The 22,528-nt window shown below is 32.9% G+C and overlaps 1 protein-coding gene across 1 annotated transcript in view; it reads left to right on the top strand.

The window, feature by feature from the left end:
• The window catches only part of LOC132732544 (uncharacterized), a 58,204-nt gene extending 36,325 nt beyond the window's left edge, over positions 1–21,879 (top strand). Inside the window, exons 5-8 of the mRNA XM_060719022.1 lie at positions 683–1,006; positions 2,093–2,174; positions 20,033–20,142; positions 21,635–21,879. Coding sequence (XP_060575005.1) covers positions 683–1,006; positions 2,093–2,174; positions 20,033–20,142; positions 21,635–21,879 — 761 coding nt within the window. The remainder of the gene's footprint in view (positions 1–682; positions 1,007–2,092; positions 2,175–20,032; positions 20,143–21,634) is intronic.
• The last annotated feature ends 649 nt before the right edge of the window (positions 21,880–22,528 follow it).

A 22,528-nucleotide genomic window follows, 5' to 3' on the forward strand; every position in this document is an offset into this window, starting at 1 on the left:
ACTGTGTCAATTGCCCCCATCGAATGCAGTTGGATTTAAGATTTAAGTTTGGTTTTGTTTGTCCTGCCGTTCGGCTTTCCTCGCCAAGATTATTTTCGTTTTGTGTAGCTATGGGGATAAAATGAATCTAGAAATTCTCTTTGATGCAAGTAATTCCGTAAAAGTTTTATGTGGCTTAAATAACAATAATTACTACAACCCAAATTAAAAGTCGGTAATGGCATTGTTTTTGAGTTTGTGGGATAATACCACATATAAAACAACAAAAAGGCAGAATTAAAAAAATCAAAATCTATAGTATGTCAGACTCACGTAATTTCATTTGAACATTTTAGCTTTTTTATTTATAAACACAAAACTTAATACGTTGTTACCATTCATTTGATTAAAGTACAGTAGGTAATAGTTGTAACCCTTCTTTTTAAAGTTTTTAGCTATACCCCTTTATCATTTGATTACTCTGGCAACCAATTAACATAAAGACTTAAATTACACAAATGATCATTTACTTTTTAAATCCAACAGATATGCTTTTTATTCATAAGGCAAATGTATAATAAGGTCACAAAAAGACATTTTCTTTCACATACTTCTATTTGAAATTTTCTATCCAATATGCTGCATTTTGTCCAGTTTCTTTTTACTTGCGAATCACTTAAACTTACCATGCACTTTTTTGCAGGTGAAGAACCTATGCTGTATAATCAGGGAAATAGTTTTAATGTAGAGTGCAGACATTGCAACGATATGCAACATTTTAATTCAGAGAAGAGAAAATCAGATACATTTTCTGAATGTTATCAGGAAAGAAGAAAATGCAATTCTAAACTAGGAGAAGAGGAATGCGACAAATCTGAAGGAATGGAAATGTATTACACACAGACAAAATGCACATGCAAATGGAAGGATAATTATATCCCGGCAAAACCTGATGCAACTTTTTGTTCGCCTGAAACTATATGTATTTGGAGGAGGTGTGAATACAAAAATCAAAGTAGACTGTCTGGTTGGTGTTTATCTTTTTCTGTATTGCAACAATTGCTTTTTGTCTTATCTTAAGACCAGTTTATTATATTAAATAGTACACCAAAGAGAATATTTACTGAAATTTGAGATATCACCTATAAATGCTGACAATTTGTCAAACTTTGGTTGAAATAGAAACAAAAACAAAATCCCTAAAAACGTCCAGAACGACAAAATTGAAAATTGTGCAGGCGTACTGTGCGCTGACTTATTTGATAAATTTATCTTGCCTAATTAAAACTGTAATTAGGATTTAAAACTTGTCTCAAATACATCGTACATATCCGAAGTTTTTCGGAGCGTGCGTGAACATTTACCCAGGCCAAAGAAGCCACGACAAAAGGACACATACACCAATTTAGAATGTAACACTATTTTTGGTTCTTTACAAAAGTAATTATTTCATGATACTTGATCAAAATTTGATTTGACCTTTTTGGTCTTTTATTTTTTAACGTCCAAACAAAAGCAACTTAGCTCTGAAATTACTGTTTTCCGAAGGGTTTTAATGAATGTATTTGCATTTGCCAATTAAGTTTGCCATATGAAACACATTAGAATTTCACTGCCACCAATTTTGTGTATAGTTAAACCCTTTAAAACCAAGTAAGTTTTGTAATTTTTTATTGTGCAGTGTAGGTTACTTATATTAAGATGCGATTTAAATTTGCCATATGGTATTTATTGCTTATCTTCAGATGTAGAGGTATACAAATTTAAACTTTGAAATGTGAAATTTATGTCCTTGTATTTGCCATATAGCATTGCCTAATTGCCTTCTTTAAAATGGCCTCTTGGGCCAAAAAATGACATTTCCTTTCGTTAACCAAATGACTTATTAAGTATAACCTTTTTTTACAATTGATTCTAAGTTAACGTTCCATGGTCATCATGGACCTGTTGTTATAAATCTTAAATGACAGGGTATGAAATTATGGGAAAATATTTATTGGAAACTTGTAATAGGATAAAAAACCTCATTTGTGTCGTTGTGTTATTATCTCATTGGTAAAATCTAAATACAATTAAATATCATAAGTGTTTCTTAAAAACTTTATTTAAACAGATTTTGATTGCCACCAAGCATGTGAAGAAGGCATGGTTAGGATAAATGATTCCATTGCATGTGTTCCTGAACCCATAGCAAGGTAAATGACATTAACTTATTTCTTTGTTTCAATTTTACTAACCGAAAATTGATATAAATTAATATTAACGCATGTTAATATGATATTTTCACTAAAGAAAAAATACTAAGGTAAGTGTGATAATTGTCTGGAATTTAATACATTAAAGTCAAAGGAATTGTAGAACAAAATAGATATTTGTTATTTACTTTTTTGAAAGAACATAAATATAATCTTTTGCCAATTAATCCCGAAATTATGTCAGCATCAACACGTTTGATTTTATCAGAACTTCAAAGAAAGCTTTTCTACTGAGACAAGCCGTGAAAGTTAGAAGAATGTTCTGGTTGAGTGATTATTTCGTTATCATTTCTCAATGCCAATAAGTCATTTGTTGTTCAGACTCTATGACAGCAACAGTTGACTTGAATTAAAATATAAACTTAAAAGGAAAACCAAGTAACAGCATTAGCTAAACATGTAAGTAGCATGATACCATACAATGGTTTCTGAATAAATTGACCCATGGTTTTGCAGCTAATATATTTCTCCTAACTATTCACCAGCAAAGTAACTGTTTATATCCAGTTACACAGGAAAGTCCAAATAAACCTGGCATTGTGAAAAAGAAACGCAGAATTGTACAAATGTATTGCCGAAAGGATAAACTTGGCAAGAAAACGAACCAACGTTTTCATAGTATTCAAATGAATTAGCGCATACTGAGACATTTTGTTTTAAACCTCATTTAAATATTTATTTGAAAGTGTTTATTTTTCAAGATCATCCATGAAAATGACCACCTTGCTAGTTTTTTGAAGCGATTTCTTGCAACACAACAATACAAATTTTATTAAACATTCATCTATATAAATCTTTTTAATATAACATAGTGGCAGTCAAATATGCATCTTTGTGATTAAATATTGGAAAAGTTTAGCTAAGATTTCTCCATTTAAAGAACGAAAGCCTTTATATTTCAAAGAAACATACATATATTTTAATTGATGTATGATATTGATAAATATATTGTAAGGAGAGTACTGTTTATAAGAAGAACAAAATAAATGACTGTTTTGTTCCTTATCTTCTTGGTAAAAGCAAACCTTTTTATACAGGTCATTTCATATTATCTTTTTTAAGGATAATTTTCACATATGTTTTATGTTAGATATTTCCATGTCATGATTTGATATCACACATTCTTAAACTGGTGCATGTGTAATGAATTTCTTTTCAAAGAATCTTTTACTAGGTACGTATATATAGGATTGATTTATGGGTAAAGGTATATATGTGATAGAGGTAGTAATTGTTTATTTAGATATTAGTAGCTTTACACACTTTCATATCTCTCTTTTATTACTTGATAAAAGGAAGAGGCTCATGCTGAAGTTTGGTTTTCATGGTTTTCCAGCGTTCATCATCTGATGTGAACAATTTGCTAGTTCCATCGATTTAAGGAAGTACACCGTTTAGAGACATTATCGTAGCAAGAATTTCTTAAGCGCATTTAAATGGTCGCTCTGGTAAAATAAATACTGTCATTCCTTAAAGGGGCAGCTAGAGCTACACATGGATCATCCATGCATTTGCTTCTATGAAAAAGTAAGATTGTGAACTGATTCTATGATAAACTGTCAATTGCTCAATATCTAACATGGTATACAATATATAAATTATACCTCCTGCACGTATTGCCTGTACTAGAATCACATTGTTGCTTTGGTTGTGTGTCTGTCTGTTTGTTGGACGGTCAATCCGTCCGTTTCAATCGTGACTATGAATCATGTTTACCTTGAAATAGTTTCTTCAAGCTTTTCTAAATGTTATAACTCAACAAGGTAATATGCAGACTCCCTGCCACCACAGTTCCAGCCCAAGTTCATGGTCCCTCTTGTATGGAAAATTATTGTTCGCTCTTTAAAATCTTAAACCCTTGAAGAATTGTATTCAAACTTGGCTCAAATGTTCACTTTGACAAGGCAATGTACGGAACCCATGTCAACAGTACCAGCTCTAGGCTACGACCATTTAAGGTCAAAAGTCAAATATCAGAGAATTTCGTCTTCGCTCTATAAACACTTTACCTCTTGAAAAGGTTTCACCTCGTTATGTACAGAACCAATCAGACCGAGTCTCCAATGTTCATATAATTTGCCTTATGCCTACGAAGATAATTTTTATTTCGGATTATTTGTCATAAATGTTGACATGTTAGTAGGCAATGTGTAGAACCAATGTCACGTCAGTAATGTGCAGACTCAAAGAGAACGTCAGTCTTGAAGGGTAAATATCAGACACTTTTATGTCGGTTTTATAAATCCTATACCCGTTGGAAAGTGTTTTCTTAATCTTGGGTAAATGTTATCCTTATCAAGACAATTGCAAAACCCAGACGGCAACTGTGCAGACTCAAGCTCAAGTTCAACACTGAAGGTCACTTGTCTGACAATTTGTGTCTCTGTATGAGTCCTATAAGGTCAAATATTGTATAATTTTTGTCCGCTCTATAAATGTAATATCTCTTGAAAGACTTTTATACGTCCATTTGAAAACTCCGATCGTATTAATACGATAAAAGTCTCTAGGTAACCATTGCTAGGCGGAGTTTCGCGCGTAAAATTCAAGTCCATGCGACCAAGACCAAGGCCACACAAAGAGGTCAAAGTTCAGAGAAAAATGAAGATGTATATAGGGACCATTTAGGCGTCATTATTGATGGATTTTGAAACAAATGGTCATTATCATGACGACGGCTGTGACACATGTAATTTGGGAACCTGTATTTAAGGTCAAGGTCACTAAAGGTAATGACATTTATAGGTTTTGTCAGGACCATATCTCCTACACCTATTAAGCAATTTAATGAAATTTCACAGAAATCATAGAAATGTTCACCTCTAGAAGAACATGAACCAAATCTCTAGGTCAAAGGTCAAGGTCACACAGGCCGTTAAAAATGCAAAATGCTTGTCTGAAGTCAAACTTCTACATGCAAGGAGGATTTCAATATAACCTGTTTACCATTGCGAGGTAAGACGCCGCACCCAAAATCAGGTCATTACAAAGTAAAAGTCACATATACAGGTCAAAGTCCAGATCAAAATACTAAGATGTATAGAGGGACCATTTAGTCATTTAATCATTAACTATTTGATTGTGATACAAATGGTCATTATCATTACGCTGGGACACATGTAATTTAAGTCAATGAATTCAAGGTCAAGGTCACTCAACATGGTAAAAATATCCAGATTTGAAGTAAATCTCCTACACCTCTGGAGCTATTTTATTGAAACTTCATAAAAATGATTACCCCCTATAGGGAAACGTGTCCCCGCACCCTTTAACCAGGTCTCTACATCCCAAAGGTATTTTATTGCCCAACCTTTAAGAACCCCGGGGAAAAAAATTTTAAAAAAACAAAACATGAAAGTCAAAATTCAGATTAAAAATTTTGAAAAATTTGGAAAAAATTTAAATTTAAAATTTTTGATGGGGTTTTAATACAAAAAAGGTCATTTCCAATTTTGTCTGGAACATTTTTAAACCCTACATTCAATTTTAAAATTTTTTTTAAAAATGAAATTTATTTTTAAAAAATGAATAAAATGTGTACCCCAATTTTTGAAAGGGAAAATGGTCGCACGCAAAAAAATTTAGGTCCTGGCAGCCAAAAGGCCAAGGTTTTACCCCAAATTCAAAGTTTTTGGGTAAAATATGAAAAATATGGTTTTTTAAAAAGGGAAAAAATTCCCAGTCATATTTATTGTGGGATTAGCACCCTTTTCCGTGACTTCAGATTTGGCAAAATGTAACTGAGGTAATTTTATTGTTTGGGACAGGGTCAAATAATAGATTAAAAAAATGGCCCAAGGAAATTTAAACCTTTTTTGGAAAAAATTTTTATAATAAAAGCCAAAATTTTAACCCAAATTTTTTTTTACTTTTGCCCCTGGAGAAAAGTTTTTGTTTCCCCTGAAAATAAACAATTTCTAGATAAAAAGGTCAAGGCAAACTTACCCTGTGTTTTTAAAAATGCTTGTCTTAAAAAAAAAACTTTTACAAATTACATTGGAAAAGGCCCATTTTTAAAAAAACTTTTGTTTGTTTTCGCAAACAATTTTTAAAAATTTAAACCAAAAAGGTTTTTTGCGAAAAATTAAATTTTAATGTTACAAAAAATTTTTTTTTTTTGGTTTTTTTTAATATTTCAAAAGGAAAAAAAAGTAATAAAAGGGCGAAATTGGTTACCACACCTTCTTTAAAAACCCACTTTTTTTCCCTCTAAAGCTTTTTGTGACGGGGGTTTTTTTTGTGACCCAAAAGGGAACCTTTTTTAAAAAACCCCGCTTTTGGGGAACGTTGCCCTTTCTTTGGGTTTATCTGGGATTCTTTTTGTTTTTTTTGGTTTAAAAAATAACCCAAATTTTTAAATCAACCTTTAAAGTAAACAATAAAACATAAAATGTATTTTATTCTGTAATGGGTTTAAAAAAAACGATGTTTTAAAGGGATTCTTTTCAAATGTGTATTTGGGAAGGACAAAAATTTTTATACCATTTTCCCAAAATTGTTTAAACGGACGAAATAAAGAAACAATTGAGCCGTGTCACGACAAAACCAACAAAATGGGTTTGCGATCAGCATGGATCCAGACCAGCCTGCACATCCGCACAGTCTGATCAGGATCAATGTTGTTCGCTTACAGACCCTATAACAAATAAAGAAACTGATAGCGAACAGCATGGATCCTGATCAGACTGCGCGGATGCGCAGGCTGGTCTGGATCCATGCTGGTTGCAAACCCATTATGTTGGTTTTGTCATGACACGGCACAATTATGTCCTGCCTTTTTGCTCTTCAATTTGATTATTTTTCATCTTCTTGGTATGAAGGACTGCGTAAGTCACTGAAGCACAAACTTCAAGTAGCTTAAAATTAGGGTTTGCGTTTTAAAAAAGACTATACCCCAAGGACTTTTGTGACAAATAAGGTTCTGTCTGATTGAAAATATTGAATGCCAATTATGGAGTGAAACAGTTAAGACTAAACCACATTCATATAGGACATGTTTAAGGTATGTAGAGAATCCAATTTGAGATATATCAATTTTTTTTGCTGAAAACGAATCTCGTGTTACATACACGTTTTTGAATATGCCAGACAGCATTAGGTCAAGCAAAACTATTCAAACATTTTAAACTAGGGACTATAACTTTTCTTGAATAATTTGCAACATATGTGATAGTGTTTTACATATTGATTTTGTATTTAATAATGTATTTTTTTATACGGAATTTATTTTAGTTTGCATGAGTACAAACGGTTTTTCTATCATAACAAACAAGTGTATTGACTGTTGTACAATGTTGGAATCCTATGGGTAGCGTAAAACTAGGGTATAAACATACCGCTTAATTTTTAATTGTTTTGTTGCATTGTGTTTGTTTCATTTGCATGTTTATATATGTGACAATGTTGTATGTGTTTCAGTCGAGTCTTTTAAGATTTTGAACAAGACGTATGATTTACTGTGGAATGACACGATTAACTTTGGGAATGGTCAATAAAAACAAAAGTATATAAAAACATTCACATTCATCAGATTTACACTTCTTGACCAATTCAAAATTTCTTGCTTTGTTGCAAAACATTTTTATTTACATTTTCCTCAAATGTTAAAACAATATTTTCTTATCTCCGTAAGCAAATAATGGACTATGCGACTGCCTGTAGTTTACCGAGATTTGATATCGTGGAACCAGGCTAAAATTAAGTCATGTGTAAAACACATTTTATCTATAAATAACAAATGATACAAAACGCATATTGGAGTTGCACTGCATTGTAGTAAAACTGAAGTTTATTTATTGTTGTTACGTTATACTAAAATTGTTTCGATATTAATGAGTTTTATTATTCTTTTTATTGATAGCTTTGGTCACTAATACGCCTTTTATATAATTAAGCGAGGTCACACGTGTTTTTTATTTTGGTTAGATGTGGAGACGGGTCTGATGCCTTTTATGTCTTAAACATGTATACTATGTTTATGCTCAAAGTTTATTTTTTTATCGTTGGTCATTTGCTTCATAAAAGTTTAGATATCTTTTAATTTGGATACAATTAAAAATGTCCATGCTATTAGTATAAACCATCACGAGCGTGTCAGCTCTGTCTATATCTAAAAATAAGCATAGTGTCGGATTTCTGGCACAAAACGACGTCGACCAAAATGTACCCGTCATGTCACAGTATTATACGAGTACTATAAGTATGACTTAATTAAATTTTTGTGTCGTAATGCTTCCACTTTAATTTCAACAACTGATAACTGCTCTTGTGTATTTTCCATGAATAAATCGATTCGATAAGATCAGTAGTTACTGGAGTTTTTTTTGTGTCGCTTCTACGGAATAGTGTCGATATATAGGGATCACTTTTCCGTCTTCTCTATGTCTGTCTTCCCGTCTGTCCGTCTGACAGACAAAACTTGTCCGGACTTCTCCTCATAAACTGCCGGTGCAATTTCATCCATACTTAAAAGGAAAGATCAGTACTAAATGTAGTTGTTCATTTTGTTAGCATTTTCCGGTTCAATGATTTTTGTCAGACTTATGGCCCTTTTATTATTCTTATTCTTAAAGTTTCTCCGGACTACTCCTTTTATATCAGTAATGCAAATTCAATGAAACTTTACAGGATTGATATATAGCTAAAGTCCATGCGCATATTGCATGAGTTTTTTGGTAGAATGATTTTAGGCCGAGTTATTGGCCTTGAATAAAAAGTTTTTTTTGTGTGTGTTGCCAGATACATAAAAGCTTGTCCGGACAACTCCTCAAAAACTGCTTGTGCAATTTCAATCAAACTTTACATGAATAATCAGTACCAATCAGAATAATCAGTACTAATAGAGAAAACATGAACATAACTGGTATAATTTGGAATTTCAAAACATCCGCAGATGTGTTCATTTGGCGGTTATCACGGAACCTTCAATGTGACACGTAAGTGTCATTCCATCAAATGCGGCATATGGTCCCCAAGTAAAAAAATGCGTGTGCCCAAAACGAGAAAACAATGGGCGGAACTAAATAAAATGGCATTTTGAAAGGGGATCAGAAGTTATAAGGCTGCATATCACATATCATACGTCAAAAGACTTTAAAAAGCAGGCCACATATCCTAAGATATCCTAAGGGTGACTCAACAGTATTCAAGTGAGGAATATTGGTTTTGCAATTTCATCAAAACTTGAGGGGAATGGTCAATGCCATATCTAGCTGTGCATTTCATTTACATTTTTTGGTTCATTGATTTTTGTCAGATTTTTGGCCCTTTCATGCTATTTATTTTGAAATTTGTCTGGACTACTCCTGTATACCCCTTATGCAATTTCAATGAAACTGGGACTTGAAAACTGACAATAATTCCCTTTCATTTTTTTCCATACTGTATTGGATTTATCACCGCAGTGTCTTCAAAAACTTTTCGTACAACGTGTTGGTTTTCATTTTAAAGTAACGAAATGTCATTATGTTTTAAGTTCTCTTTTTTCCTTTTTATGAATGCTTGTGTTTTATGATACTGAAACCTTTCAGTGATTAGATATAGTACTCATACATTGTTTATCTGATATAAAAATCAGGTCTATAGAATGTAGCAGGTTTTTGTATGGATTTTAATTATTCAATTATCAAACACATTTTATTTTTCGATGATATTTGTATATGTTTGTGCGAATATTTTCTACCATTTTCTATTTATTTAGAAAAAATGTATTGCCATTGCCTCCTATTATTTTACTTTTCTTAAGTTTCTTCAAGTTATGGCATTATGCACATCCAAGGGATATACTGCATGAACAGGTGAAAGTTGAAATAGGGCTATGTTTTGCCATAATTATTTTCAATTTTATTATTTACGTGTTATGTTCATTTATAAACGGAGTGGGACAGTCTTCTTATATTTCATGCAGTTTTACTTGTTCAAGTATCAAGTGTCATTCAATCACAATTAGAACAGTCAATCTTTAAAAATATGTAGGCGATCTAGCTTAACTTAATAATGAAAATCTAAGCTGAATATTTTTTAGTGTCATTGTTTGTTCAAATTCAATTGTAAGTAATTTTTCACACATTTTGTATGCAATGAAATCCACCGTGAATGAAAAACCATATACCTATTTTGTTTAATGAATTTTCGTCTGTTTCAATCTGAAGTCCGTTTAAGATTTATATATATATTTAAAATGTTTTTTTTTAAAAGCCAGATATTATATTTTTGGATTTTTGACTTGAATTATTCCCCAAACATCACGCATCTAAAGTGTAAATTGTCAATTTGATGTAAATTAGGAAAAACAAAAACACTAGATGATTTTAGAAAAATAGATTAAAAAACAAAACCATATTGTTGAAGTAACATGTAAAGATCCATCATTTCACCAAAAAAATAATTAATAATGTTTAATACAATTTTTTCCATCTGATATGCTTGATTTAGATATAAAAAAAGCGAGTGTGACCTTTGCTAGGCGGTGATTTGCATTAAAAGTTCCCTTTGTTCACTTTATGCAAGATTATTTCAAATTCTTTTTAATTGTCGAATGTTTAGGAGACTATTTTCTGGTATCGTTATATCATCATTTTGATATGAGTTCAGACAATATACAAAAGCTTCATCTTAAGACTGGACGTCAGATAATTGTTAAGATTCCAATGCCCCGACTATAAGCTTTAAGTCTCCCAAGGAGCTTCATCAGTGTTAGATTCTGTTTATTTAGTTGTCTGCCCGGCTGTTTGTTCCTCCGTGTGTCCGAGTCTGTCCGCCTTTCCATTTTTGCGTATGTCTGCTTTTTTTCACGAATTGAATAGTGAATGATATTTTTTCCATTGTGGAACTTTAAAAGTCAATGTGGTTAGAAGGATTTTGCATAAGAAGCAAAGTTCTCTTTTTTCAAAATTTTAAGCTATTGCCCTTTTAAATTCTTAATACTTTATCTTTTTATTAGGCATAGTTTAAAAGTATAGTAGCTATTATTTGAAATTTTGTTTGATAGGTCAAATATAAGAGGAGATCAGTGTAAAAGAACCCTAACTTTCCTTGCATTATTTTGGAGTAATTGCCCTGGCTATTTTTTATATTTAATTCTATACCAAAGTATAAATCAAAATATTTGATACATCAGTCAGCAATTTCACAGCTTTATTAATAAGAAAGAGGCTGTTTTAGAAACAAAACTATTTATTATATGATACTGTTGCCATTTCCGATATCTCTATGCCGCCACAGTATCTGCATTGCGGTGGCATCTAACTTTTCACCTCTGTGTGAGTGTGTCTGCGTGTGCGTGCGCGCGTGCGTGCTTGTGATATATGGTATAATGAACTGAAAAATATCTTCTTGTTAAAAACTACTTGTCTAATTTCATTTAAACTTCCCAGGACAGGATTGTTCCTTTGGTGAATGACTTCAAATGTTGTACAAAGTATTTGATTCAATGCAAAACTCTGGTTGTCATGATATATAACGGTATGCGCCTGATGTAGGCTGCTCTGTGATTTTTTAATTATTTCAACAAGAAATATTTAAAAGATTCCCCTGAAATTTGTCATGCGTGTTAATGAACGTGGAATGATTGAATATATATACTTTTTGTAATGCATAAATTTGAAGTTTTTGTGGAAATTTAGAATTAATGAACATAACTGATATTTCAATTGAAATTTAAGATATGTGTACCTTGCCTAAGGCGGATTTAGCTGATCAGTGTTGACCAGGGATTATCCAATATAATAGGTGTAGCCTACATAATATAAGGTAATTATCACCAGCCAAACTTGATCCTTGTGCACTAGAAACATTAAAACAGCCAGACATACTAAAGCTATATAGGGGTACTATAGGGAGTCGTGCCATTGAAAGACGAATATGGGACACAAATGAGGAGTTCACCTTCATAATATTATAACTTTACCTCAGAATGTATTAACAAGAATAACAAATTTTGAACAAAGACAAAATCCAAAAATAAACAGTGTTAATCCTGACAATTTGAGAAAGAGCACATTTGCACCACTGTCTGTTTGTAAAGGACAAAGATTAGAATATGTTGTCACAATTCAAGATTAGTGAAAAATAAGATTTTGGCCTTTTCTGATTACATCATATCCAATGATTTTGACATCATCGCTGTGACAGAAACGTGGCTTGGTGCCGAATAAGTACCTAGTGGATACAAAATTACCAATGTTCCTCGCCAAGGTCGTGGTGTTGGAGTAGCGATTATTTACAAGGCACACCTAAAACTAACTATGCTTGCATCCAGTCGCAATACTAATGTTACTTTGTTTGAATATATGGACTGCAACATCACTGTAAAAAACTTCTTTTCTCTACGATAATCTGTGTTTTAGGCCGCCTCCAAGCAAACAAAGTGGCTTCAAGGCTAGTACATTTCTTGATGATGAATGGTCGACATTCCTTGCAAACTTTACAATTGCTGAGAACGATATTATTGTGGTGGGCGATGTTAAGTTTCACCTGGACAATCTTTAAAACCCTAACACCGCAAAATTCAAAAGTGTCTTGGAAGCGTGTGACATGCGACAACACGTCACTGAACCAAGTAATGTAACAGGCCACATACTAGATGTGCTCATTACCAGAGATACAGATTCAACGGTATCAAATGTAGAAATATCTGATCCTGGACTCCAACTCAATGATGGAAATACGTCTCGTGATAACTTCGCTGTTGTATTTAATGCTAGTGTGTCAAAACCACCACTAGTAAGAAAAACTGTGACTTACAGAAAATTAAAATCAATAGATGTTAATGAGTTAATTATGATGCCAAACATTTAAGACATCAGTTAGAGCGAAAGTGGCACTTGACTGGATTGAAAATTGATCACTTAATTTATAGAAACCAATGCGCTGTTACGAATAAGCTTCTAAATATGTCCAAAGTCAAAGTCGTGACTTGAAAAATCTTACCAAAGTGACCCGGCATTTGATGGATGAAAACACAGATGTTGTGCTGCCATCTGGTAAATCTGCAAACGTTCTAGCACCAGATTTTAGTGATCTCTTTGTGGATAAGGTTGAAGGCATACGTAATGGTGTAGCCAAGACCAAGTCTCACCAACAAACAGACAATGTTGTCCTTGAAGCACCTTTCAATGGAGAGCAATTTTCAAACTTTTCAGTAGTCTCTGATATGGAAATTTCAAAAATTATTCGCAATTCCCCAAGCAAATCTTGTGAACTTGACCTCATTCCAACATGGCTGATGAAAGATTGTTTTAATGAACTATTACCATTGATCACAAAAATCATAAACACTTCACTTCAGAGGGCCTATGTACCACCCGCTTTTAAAAGTTCTAGAGTCAGACCTTTAATCAAAAAGTCAGGGCTAGATCAAGAGGTTATGAAAAACTACCTGCCTGTATCTAATTTACCATTTGTCTCCAAAATTCTTGAGAAAGTTGTCGATTCCCAGCTAGAAAGACACCTATCTGCACAAAAACTTCATGAAGGGCGTCAGTCTGCTTATAGGCAGTTTCATTCAACAGAAGCTGCTCTATTATGTGTACAAAATGACATTCTCTGTTCTCTTGATCAGAATTAAGCTACTGTTCTCGTAATGTTGGACTTATCTGCTGCTTTTGATACGATCGACCATAGTACCCTCCTTTGCCGGCTCGAACAACACTTCGGAATAGTAGGCAAACCTTTACAATGGATGAAATCGTATCTGTGTGAGCGTCATCAAACTGTCTGCGTCAATGGTGAACTGTCAAAACCTGTACGTTTGACATTTTCCGAGCCACAAGGGTCCGTTCTTAGTCCGAAGAATTACATCATGTATACCAAACCTGTGGGCGCGATCTGTCGGAAGCATAAACTTCAACATCATTTCTACGCTGACAATTCGCAATTGAACATGGCATTTATACCAAAGGAAGCCATTTTACGCAATGAGACCTTGCGACGGACTGAAGCATGCCTGACATCATACTATGGATGAATAATAACTTTCTGAAACTCAATGCAGACAAAATAGAGGTGATTGTCTTTGTAGCAAAACGAAGTGATGTTGAAGATCTTACTGTTAGAGTCGGTGATTCTGTAATAAAACCATCAACAACAGTTAGAAACATTGGCGCTGTACTGGACTCTCTTTACACATGGAACACCATGTGAACTCAGTTTCTCGTTCATGCTTCATGAAAATTTGACAAATAGGTCAAATTCGGAAATACTTGACTGCTGATTCAATCAGAACCTTGATAAACCCGTTAGTGACATCAAAATTAGATAAATGTAAATCGTTGCTATATGGATCTCCAAAGTACGTTATCAACATGCTTCAAAATGTTCAAAATTCGGCTGCTCGTTTTATTACCAGGACACCGCGAAACTGCCACATAACCCCAGTTTTAAAGGAGCTTCCTGTGCACATCAGGGTCGAATACAAACTCCTTACATATGTGTTTAAGGTGCTTCATGGACAGGCACTTACTTACATACGAACCATGCTAGACATTTATATCCCATCCAGACAACTTAGGTCCAAGAATAATTGCTTAGCACTTGTTGTACCGTGTATTAGGACTTTGACTTATGGTGATCATGCTTTTATGACGGCAGCCCCTAAACACTGGAATGCTCTACCTAGAACACTTAAAAGCTGTAAAACTCTAACAGTGTTCTTAGAGCACTTAAAACTCACTATTTAAGGGGTTTTATTTGGACTGATTATATTTGGCGTTCGCTTTTTGTAAAAACTATTCTTAAGTCTTACCTGTTTTTATTATTCATGTGGGTCTTTTTAACTTTTTAAACTACATTTGATTTGAATTTGTGACTTGAGCAATATTGATATTTTAATTTTTTAAATAAAAATTGTATCATTTATTTAGTTATACTGTACAGTACTTTTGAACGTGTCAATGTGCATGAAAAAAGTTCTTAAGAAGTTTGGTATATAATAGTAATATAATAATGATGACATCAAAAATAATTATAAGCATTTAAAAAAAATGTTCTTCTAACTAACAACCTTAGAGCCCTTGAGCAATAAGGCATTGTCTGATGGACCTCTACAAAGATTGTTCAAATAAATTTTAGCACTGGGGTATGCTAAAACAACTTAAAACTTGTTCTTTTATACTAAAGATGCCTAAGATTATATATTTGGTACGAAACATTGTTTGGTGGACCTCAGCAACAGTTGTTCAAATTGAAGTTTTTGGTCAAAATTGGCCCAAAAAATTTCCTTACATGTATGAAATAAAGAATTTTTAAAAGAAAATTCTTTAAGTTTTTTCTTTTGTAGTGGGCGTCTACCAAGTTTTGTTCAAGGTCAAACTTTGCACCACCCCATGAGGTATTTGATATTCCGTATGTATATAGTATAAACAAAAAGGATCTTCTTTCTGTTGTACTATAGAGCCTCTACAAAATTTTCAAAACACTTTTCTTCAAAACTACAACGACTAGAGTTCAGATATTTAGCATCAAACATTGTTTTGTGAACTTCTATTTACATTCTTTAAATTAGTGATTTGGGGTCAAAGCTGGTCTTGTCCCACGGGGCCAGTGATTTTAGTAAAAATGATCATCTCACATTATACTTTAATTGTTTTAGTATATTTGGTATCAGACATTATCTGGTGAACCTCTACAAAAATTGTTCCAATTATTGCCCTTAGGTGAAAATTTGCCCCGCCTTGGGGAATTCATATTTTTCTTATATGTTTTTAGTGAAAACCTTTAAAAATCTTGTCTAAAACTTTTAGAGCTAAGGCTAAGTTATTTTTGATATGAAACATTATCTAGCAGACTTGAATAAGTTTCTCAAATTTTAGCCCTTGGGTAAAATGTGGCCCCTCTCAGGGGATCGTGGCTCACCCTTATATACATTGTAGTAAATACTTAAAAAAATATTCTTCTTGAAAACTGCAAGGATTATATTTTATGCTATTCAACAAGAAAGATAGTTTTGTGTACCTCAACTTCTTTATCAAATTATAGTCCTAAAGTAAAATTTTGCCAATTTCGCGGGAACATAGATTTTCCTAACATGTGAATTCAAAAAGCAACCAATGACTTTCCATAGTAATTATTGACTTTCTTATCAACCATTGCCTTTCAATAGCAACCATACATTTTCATAGCAATCTTTAATTTTCATAGCTATGACTGATTTCCATAGCAACCGCTTGCTTTCCATAGTTACCAGTGACTTCATATGAGCCATTGACTTACATTGCAAACTGAAAATTTTTCCAAACCAACTGTTAACATTGACTTTTTACAAAGCAACCAGTGATTTTCATATGAAACACTCCATAGCAACAAATAAGTATACCATTGGATGCTTAGGATTCACTGACTCCACTAAGGAAACCACTGAGTTTGTATAGCAACCTGTTATTTCTTTTGATTTTTTTTTGTTTTTCCTTAGCGATAACAACCAGTAATGCTTTTACACAGGCACTATTTTAGATATAAATAGGAACTTTGAGATTCAATTTTTTATCTGTTTTTTTTTGTAGTTTACATTATAACTTGTCCTTTGTCATTAAGAGAGTTATATTCAGGTGAGTGATATTAGGGCCATCATGGCCCTCTTGTACATGTGTACATGCTATCAACTTTTCTGAAGAAAGATTAAATAGCTTGAAGTTTGTCTAAAGGTCATGACGTCTAGCAAGAGAGATGTTTGCTTTAAGAGAATCTTATAAAATGATTTGAGACAAGAGTGATGTTTGTTTTGCAGGGATATTAATGAATTGATTTGGGCAAATAATAAGGATATTATTATTCACACCATGTATGTATATAATGATGATTTTAAATCATAAATGTTTTATGTTTTAAGAAAAAGATAATGCTTAATCGAAAATAAATGTAGCTGTTTTTCAAAGTTTAATACAGCTATGTAAAACAGTTGATACCCAAATTTTAAATAAGTATGAATACTTTTATTTTGAATTAGCTATTATTCTACAGCATTTGTATCCGAACATCAGACACATTGTCTTTTATTTGAAATGCTGAAATATGACATTGACCCTCTCAAATTCAATAGACAGCTCTGTATTATGACAAAGTTCAATTGTATAGAAAAATATCTATTTCTGCTCCATATATTAATATTGTGTTAATGCGGCGGCATAGTATTTTTTTTCTAAAACACAATCATGTTTTTTTCGGATCAAATGTTGAAGATCGCAGTTTGAAACTTTTGGCTCTTGTTGCTGGATTGTGAGGGAGTTGCGTTCATTTCCTTGTGGACTTGTTTATCATATTTTATATATTGATAGATCTCATTAAGAAAAATAAAATTACATTGTGAAAGAGCTATAATTCTCATTTGAATTATTTAAGACCTATCCTACTTTGCATTTTTTCTGTTCGATTTGTTTGGGCCAAAAATCTAAAAGTATCAACATTATGATGTTATTAAGGAGTGAAACAGTGCATAAAAACAGTATCTTTATATCTTACCTTATAGATTAAGTTATTGCGGTTATTCTGGAACATAATACTAAAAACCTTCAATGAAGTGATTTATATCATTTGAATGTGGATATCAATTTAACAAAATTTCTTGTTTTTTTTGTGATATATTCACCTATCTTGATTTTTTTACTATGTACTGTTGTCTAGTGCAATGTTTATGCTTGACCATTCATTACCTTTCGTTGGTTAAAAAGTTACAAAATCAGTCGGATATAGTCCTCAAAGAGGCCAATATTTTCTCATTTTCAGAGTCCGTCTACTTGCAACCTTGCATACCATCTGTTAGCCGAATAAATTGTCCCAGAGACACTTTTTCAGAATGTTTTATTACTTCGTCTGATAACAGACACAAGGCGTTCTTGCAAGAACTTCCTTGTGCTAATTCATTAATTAGACTCTCCTTTTGATATAATTTCACTTAATTGCTGTTTTTATTTAATGACGACATAAATTTGCATTTTTAAACAACAAGTTAAATGTTGCTTGAGAAAGCTAGGTTGAATGAGCGCGCCCGACATGGTATATCACTAACAAAATGCAAGTGCAAAATACCTCACGTCTCACATAGCTTGGTCATTCGCAAACCATGATATTGTATTGTCATACCGGTAATTAAGCATGTGTATCCTGTTGATTGAAACTATTTTTTATTCTGTAAAATCAGATTGCAAAATCTGTTGTGTTTATTTTTTTTGCTTTATATTAAGTACATGTTGAAAGTTTTTATAATGTATTCATGCATATGTGTATATAGATACAAGTAATGTTATCAAACAGCTTTTAAAAATATGAATAAACTGTTTGAGTATTAAGTCTACGTATAAAACTCTACCATGGACCAGACCTGGGGATGATTACTTTGATCAGTAATTGATTTTATAACAATTGCCTTCAAATTTTATTGTAATTGATTAAGAATGATTACTTACCTGCCTCTGTAATCAATTTGATAACAATTACTTTAAGAATGTAATTAATTGATAATTTATTACATTTAATGTACAGTATAATCCCTACTTAAGATAATTCCAGAATTAAGGCCACCCTGCTATAAAGATCATTTTTTGAAAGGTTCTTTATGCCAATCGTTACATGATCCGGAGTTAAGACCAACCGCTTATCCACTTTTAAGACCACCAGATTGGCAGATTCAGTCAAAATTTTTGTTTTATTCTTAACTTGACCCAACTATTGAGTTCACTGATATGACAGTCAACACCTACGTAGGTCTATTATGATCTGTTCGAATGCTCTTTGGCATGACACTTGATGTCACAATATGTGACAAACTGTTATTATCGTGTTTTTCTATTAAATAAGGTGTGAGACTAGGTAAATTTTAGAGTGGTTTAATGGTGCTTTCAGCACATTTTTTTTGAAGAATTAAATTCCATTTGATTTATGTACATCATATAATAATTGATATTGAAATTAGACTGAAAAGAAATTAATGTTAAATATCTTCAAAAATATGTTTTTCTCTCATCAGATTGGATATCATAGCATACTTATTTTGTTTCTGCAGGTTTTATATTATGACCTTCAAAACAAATTGAAAATATGTAAAGCCATTTTTGGTGCAGTTGATGAAAAATAAGCATAATAAGGGGAGAGTAGATTTGCAGAATTTTATCAGAGAAAAATTTATTTAGGAAAATAGTTATATGTAAAGGGAAAACACTGTATGATAAAGTGGTAATTGAAAACATTTGGAGAATGATTTCTAACATCATAGATCATGTGTCAAGACAGTGTCTTTTATATTTTATTTGTAGGTAAAGATACATATTGTTTATTCATACAAAATGACTAAAATAGACCATGGCCATATAGTATGTAAGCAATGATAAGAATATTCAATTTGGTCCAGCTCCAATGGTGGTTTTAATTGCGGATTTTTTACTGTTTAATTGTAAAACAAAAGTTAAACTGTGTCATGTAAAATACAGGCATCATTTGAATTGAAATAGTTTCCTGTTAAATCTGAAAGTAATCAATGTCAATCAAATTGTAATCGTAATTCCTGACTGAACTTAAGCTGTAATTGATTAATTACAATTAAAGTAATTAATTTGGGTAGCGTAATCAATTACATGATGATTACAGTCTAATCATGCAATCAATTAAAAAATCAACTTTGTCATGAAATTGAAAACTCTCCATGTAAATTGAAGCACACTTTCATGCTTCAGAAATCTATTGTAAGTGAAATACTAGAATCATTTTTTCATTTAAATTTTCTTTTATAGATTCAAGATGATTGTGACATTGAAACAATTAATATATGTTTAGTCTTTCAAAGCTGTTAACATGGGCATTTTCGTTTTCAGAAATGTAACTGGCACAACAAGTTCAAATAGGGAAGATCTAACATCAGCGTTCACTTTTTCCTCAACTGAGCCATCAACGTCCGCTAGAAACCCAGACGAAGAAAGCAAAGGTATGATTATAAAATAAAAGTGGCGAGGGTAAAATACAGAACAATCTAGATCATCAATTTTTAAAAATGTATATAGTTTTAGATATACAAATGTACTTGGAATTTACTTTACTTCAAAAGCATTGTTCATGGATTTTGTTTTTTTTAAAGACTTATCCTAATGACAATCCAATATGAACAAACGATTTAAGGCACATTATGTGGAAGCATAATTGCATGTACGAGGGGTGATCCAAAAATTCGTGTCTCCATAACGTGACGTCCTACCGAGGTGAACTCTTTGCACCTTATTAATCAATGCCTTTCTAATAAATTGACTAAATTTTAAAACACCAATTGCATTTTTTATCTATATATGACATCAACACATTTAGTATCAAAATCGCGGCGCAGCTTACTTTTTCTCTGGGAAGATTTCATCTCATATAAACACATGTAAAGCCTGTGCAAACAAAGAAAATTGCGGGAAACGTTATAATAACATTGTTTTGATGTGTATAACGCCATTCAGTCAGTATCAGAAGACATTTTGAAGTTGCGGTTATTTTACGCTTGTGCTTTAAAGAACAGTTGCTAAAATCAGCTTTATGAAAACTTGACGTCACGGATCCAGCAAAACTTCGGACAGTTATACAGTTATGTGTAAATCTTGGAAAGACGCCTGGCGAGACAAAAACAATGATCGGAAGTGTGACAAATAAACCGTCAGTGTGTCGTTCTCTAGTTTATAAGTGGCAACGCCGATTTTCGGATGGAAGGGAAAGTGTTTGGGATGATTCGCGGACTGGTCGACCTGTCGAGGTAAGAGACAAAGAAACTGTTGAAAGTGTGCGTGTGAAGATTAATGAAGACAGACGGATAAGTTTAAGGCAGATCAGTGATTTTTTAAATTTATCGTATTGAACTGTTCAGAGAATTGTTACTGAATTGATAGAAATGCGTCGTTTGAGTGCTCGATGGGTCCCTCGACTGCTGTCAGCGGATGAAAAACAAAAACGAGTTCAGGCGTCAAAAACTTCTTGCAACGTTTTCAGAAAGAGTGTTAAAAAGTTTTAGATAGCATTGTCACTGTTTACGAGACATTGCTATTTTTCTTTGATCCTGAATCAAAACAACAATCTATGCAATAGAAAAAGAAATCATCGTCTCCACCGAAGAAGGCACGTTATCCCGATCAGCAGCTTAACACCTGTTTATTGTGTTTAAAGACACCAAAGGGCCAATCCTCTGTCATGCCGTCCCAGCTGGACAGACAGTCAATGCAGCCTACTGCAATATTTATTTTGAATCTACAGAATAACTATTTTTATTAATAAATAAAAAGCATCTATGAATAAATAAATGATTACATAATGTTTAATTAATGATTGTAACATTACAATATAATACAACTAGATTATCTTCATTTTGTCCACAGGTCATCCGCCGATATTTGATGCACGCATTGAGAAAAAGAGACCCGAATCTATTGAATATTTATAACTTCACCAAGACAATGCACCTACTCACCGTGCCCGGGATACACAGCTGATCATTGAAATCCAGCTTGGAGCAGATGTACTCAGTCATCCACCATATTCGCTTGATCTTTCCCCGTGTGACTTCGCCTTGTGTCCCAGGTTGAAGAAAGAGTTGAGAGGGAAACGTTTTGACAATCTGGACGAGAGGAGCGTTGTGAGGAGCCACCCAATGCATACTGTCATCATTCATCCAGTCATGGTATGCGAGTACATTTAGAGACTTGGTCCGCCGCCATGAAAAATGTATGCGGGTTAAAGGGGAATACTTTGAAAAGTTATAAGGCAAAAGGGTAACGTAGATTGCTTCCTATGATAGCATAGCGTCGTTTGTGACGTCGTGAGCTGCGCCGCGTTTTGTCATGTGTATGTTTATAAACCAATGCAAAATTGTTAATTCTTGTACAATCTTTACAATATTTGGAGAATTTGTCAACATATGCTCACTTGATAAGATATTAAAATTGCATGTGATTTCCTTTATTACTTTTGTTTTATGCAGGGTGTCCACGAACTTTTGGATCACCCCTCGTATTTTTATAGTTATTAAACTTCAAAATCTGTAGCGATAGATATCCAGACTTTCAATAAGCAATATTTTGATCTGTACACCAACGAATCTGTTAACTTGAACACACTGGTTCTTTATGTACTTCTGACGAGATTTTAATAACCATTTCTGTGTGATATGTTTGTTTGTTAGTGTCAAACATGATAAACTTGCTCCAAAACAAACAAGTTATACAAGAAATTTGTATTCCCATTCCAGCTTTGAATAAGTATTGAAATTGTTTTAGGTCACCTGACCGCAACGTGCTCTAAGTGAGCTTTTGTGATTACAATTTGTCCGGCGTCCATCATCCGTCAAC

This window comes from Ruditapes philippinarum, unplaced genomic scaffold (genome assembly GCF_026571515.1).
Source record: "Ruditapes philippinarum isolate M1 unplaced genomic scaffold, ASM2657151v2 ctg424_1_1_1_1, whole genome shotgun sequence".
Taxonomy (NCBI): domain Eukaryota; kingdom Metazoa; phylum Mollusca; class Bivalvia; order Venerida; family Veneridae; genus Ruditapes; species Ruditapes philippinarum.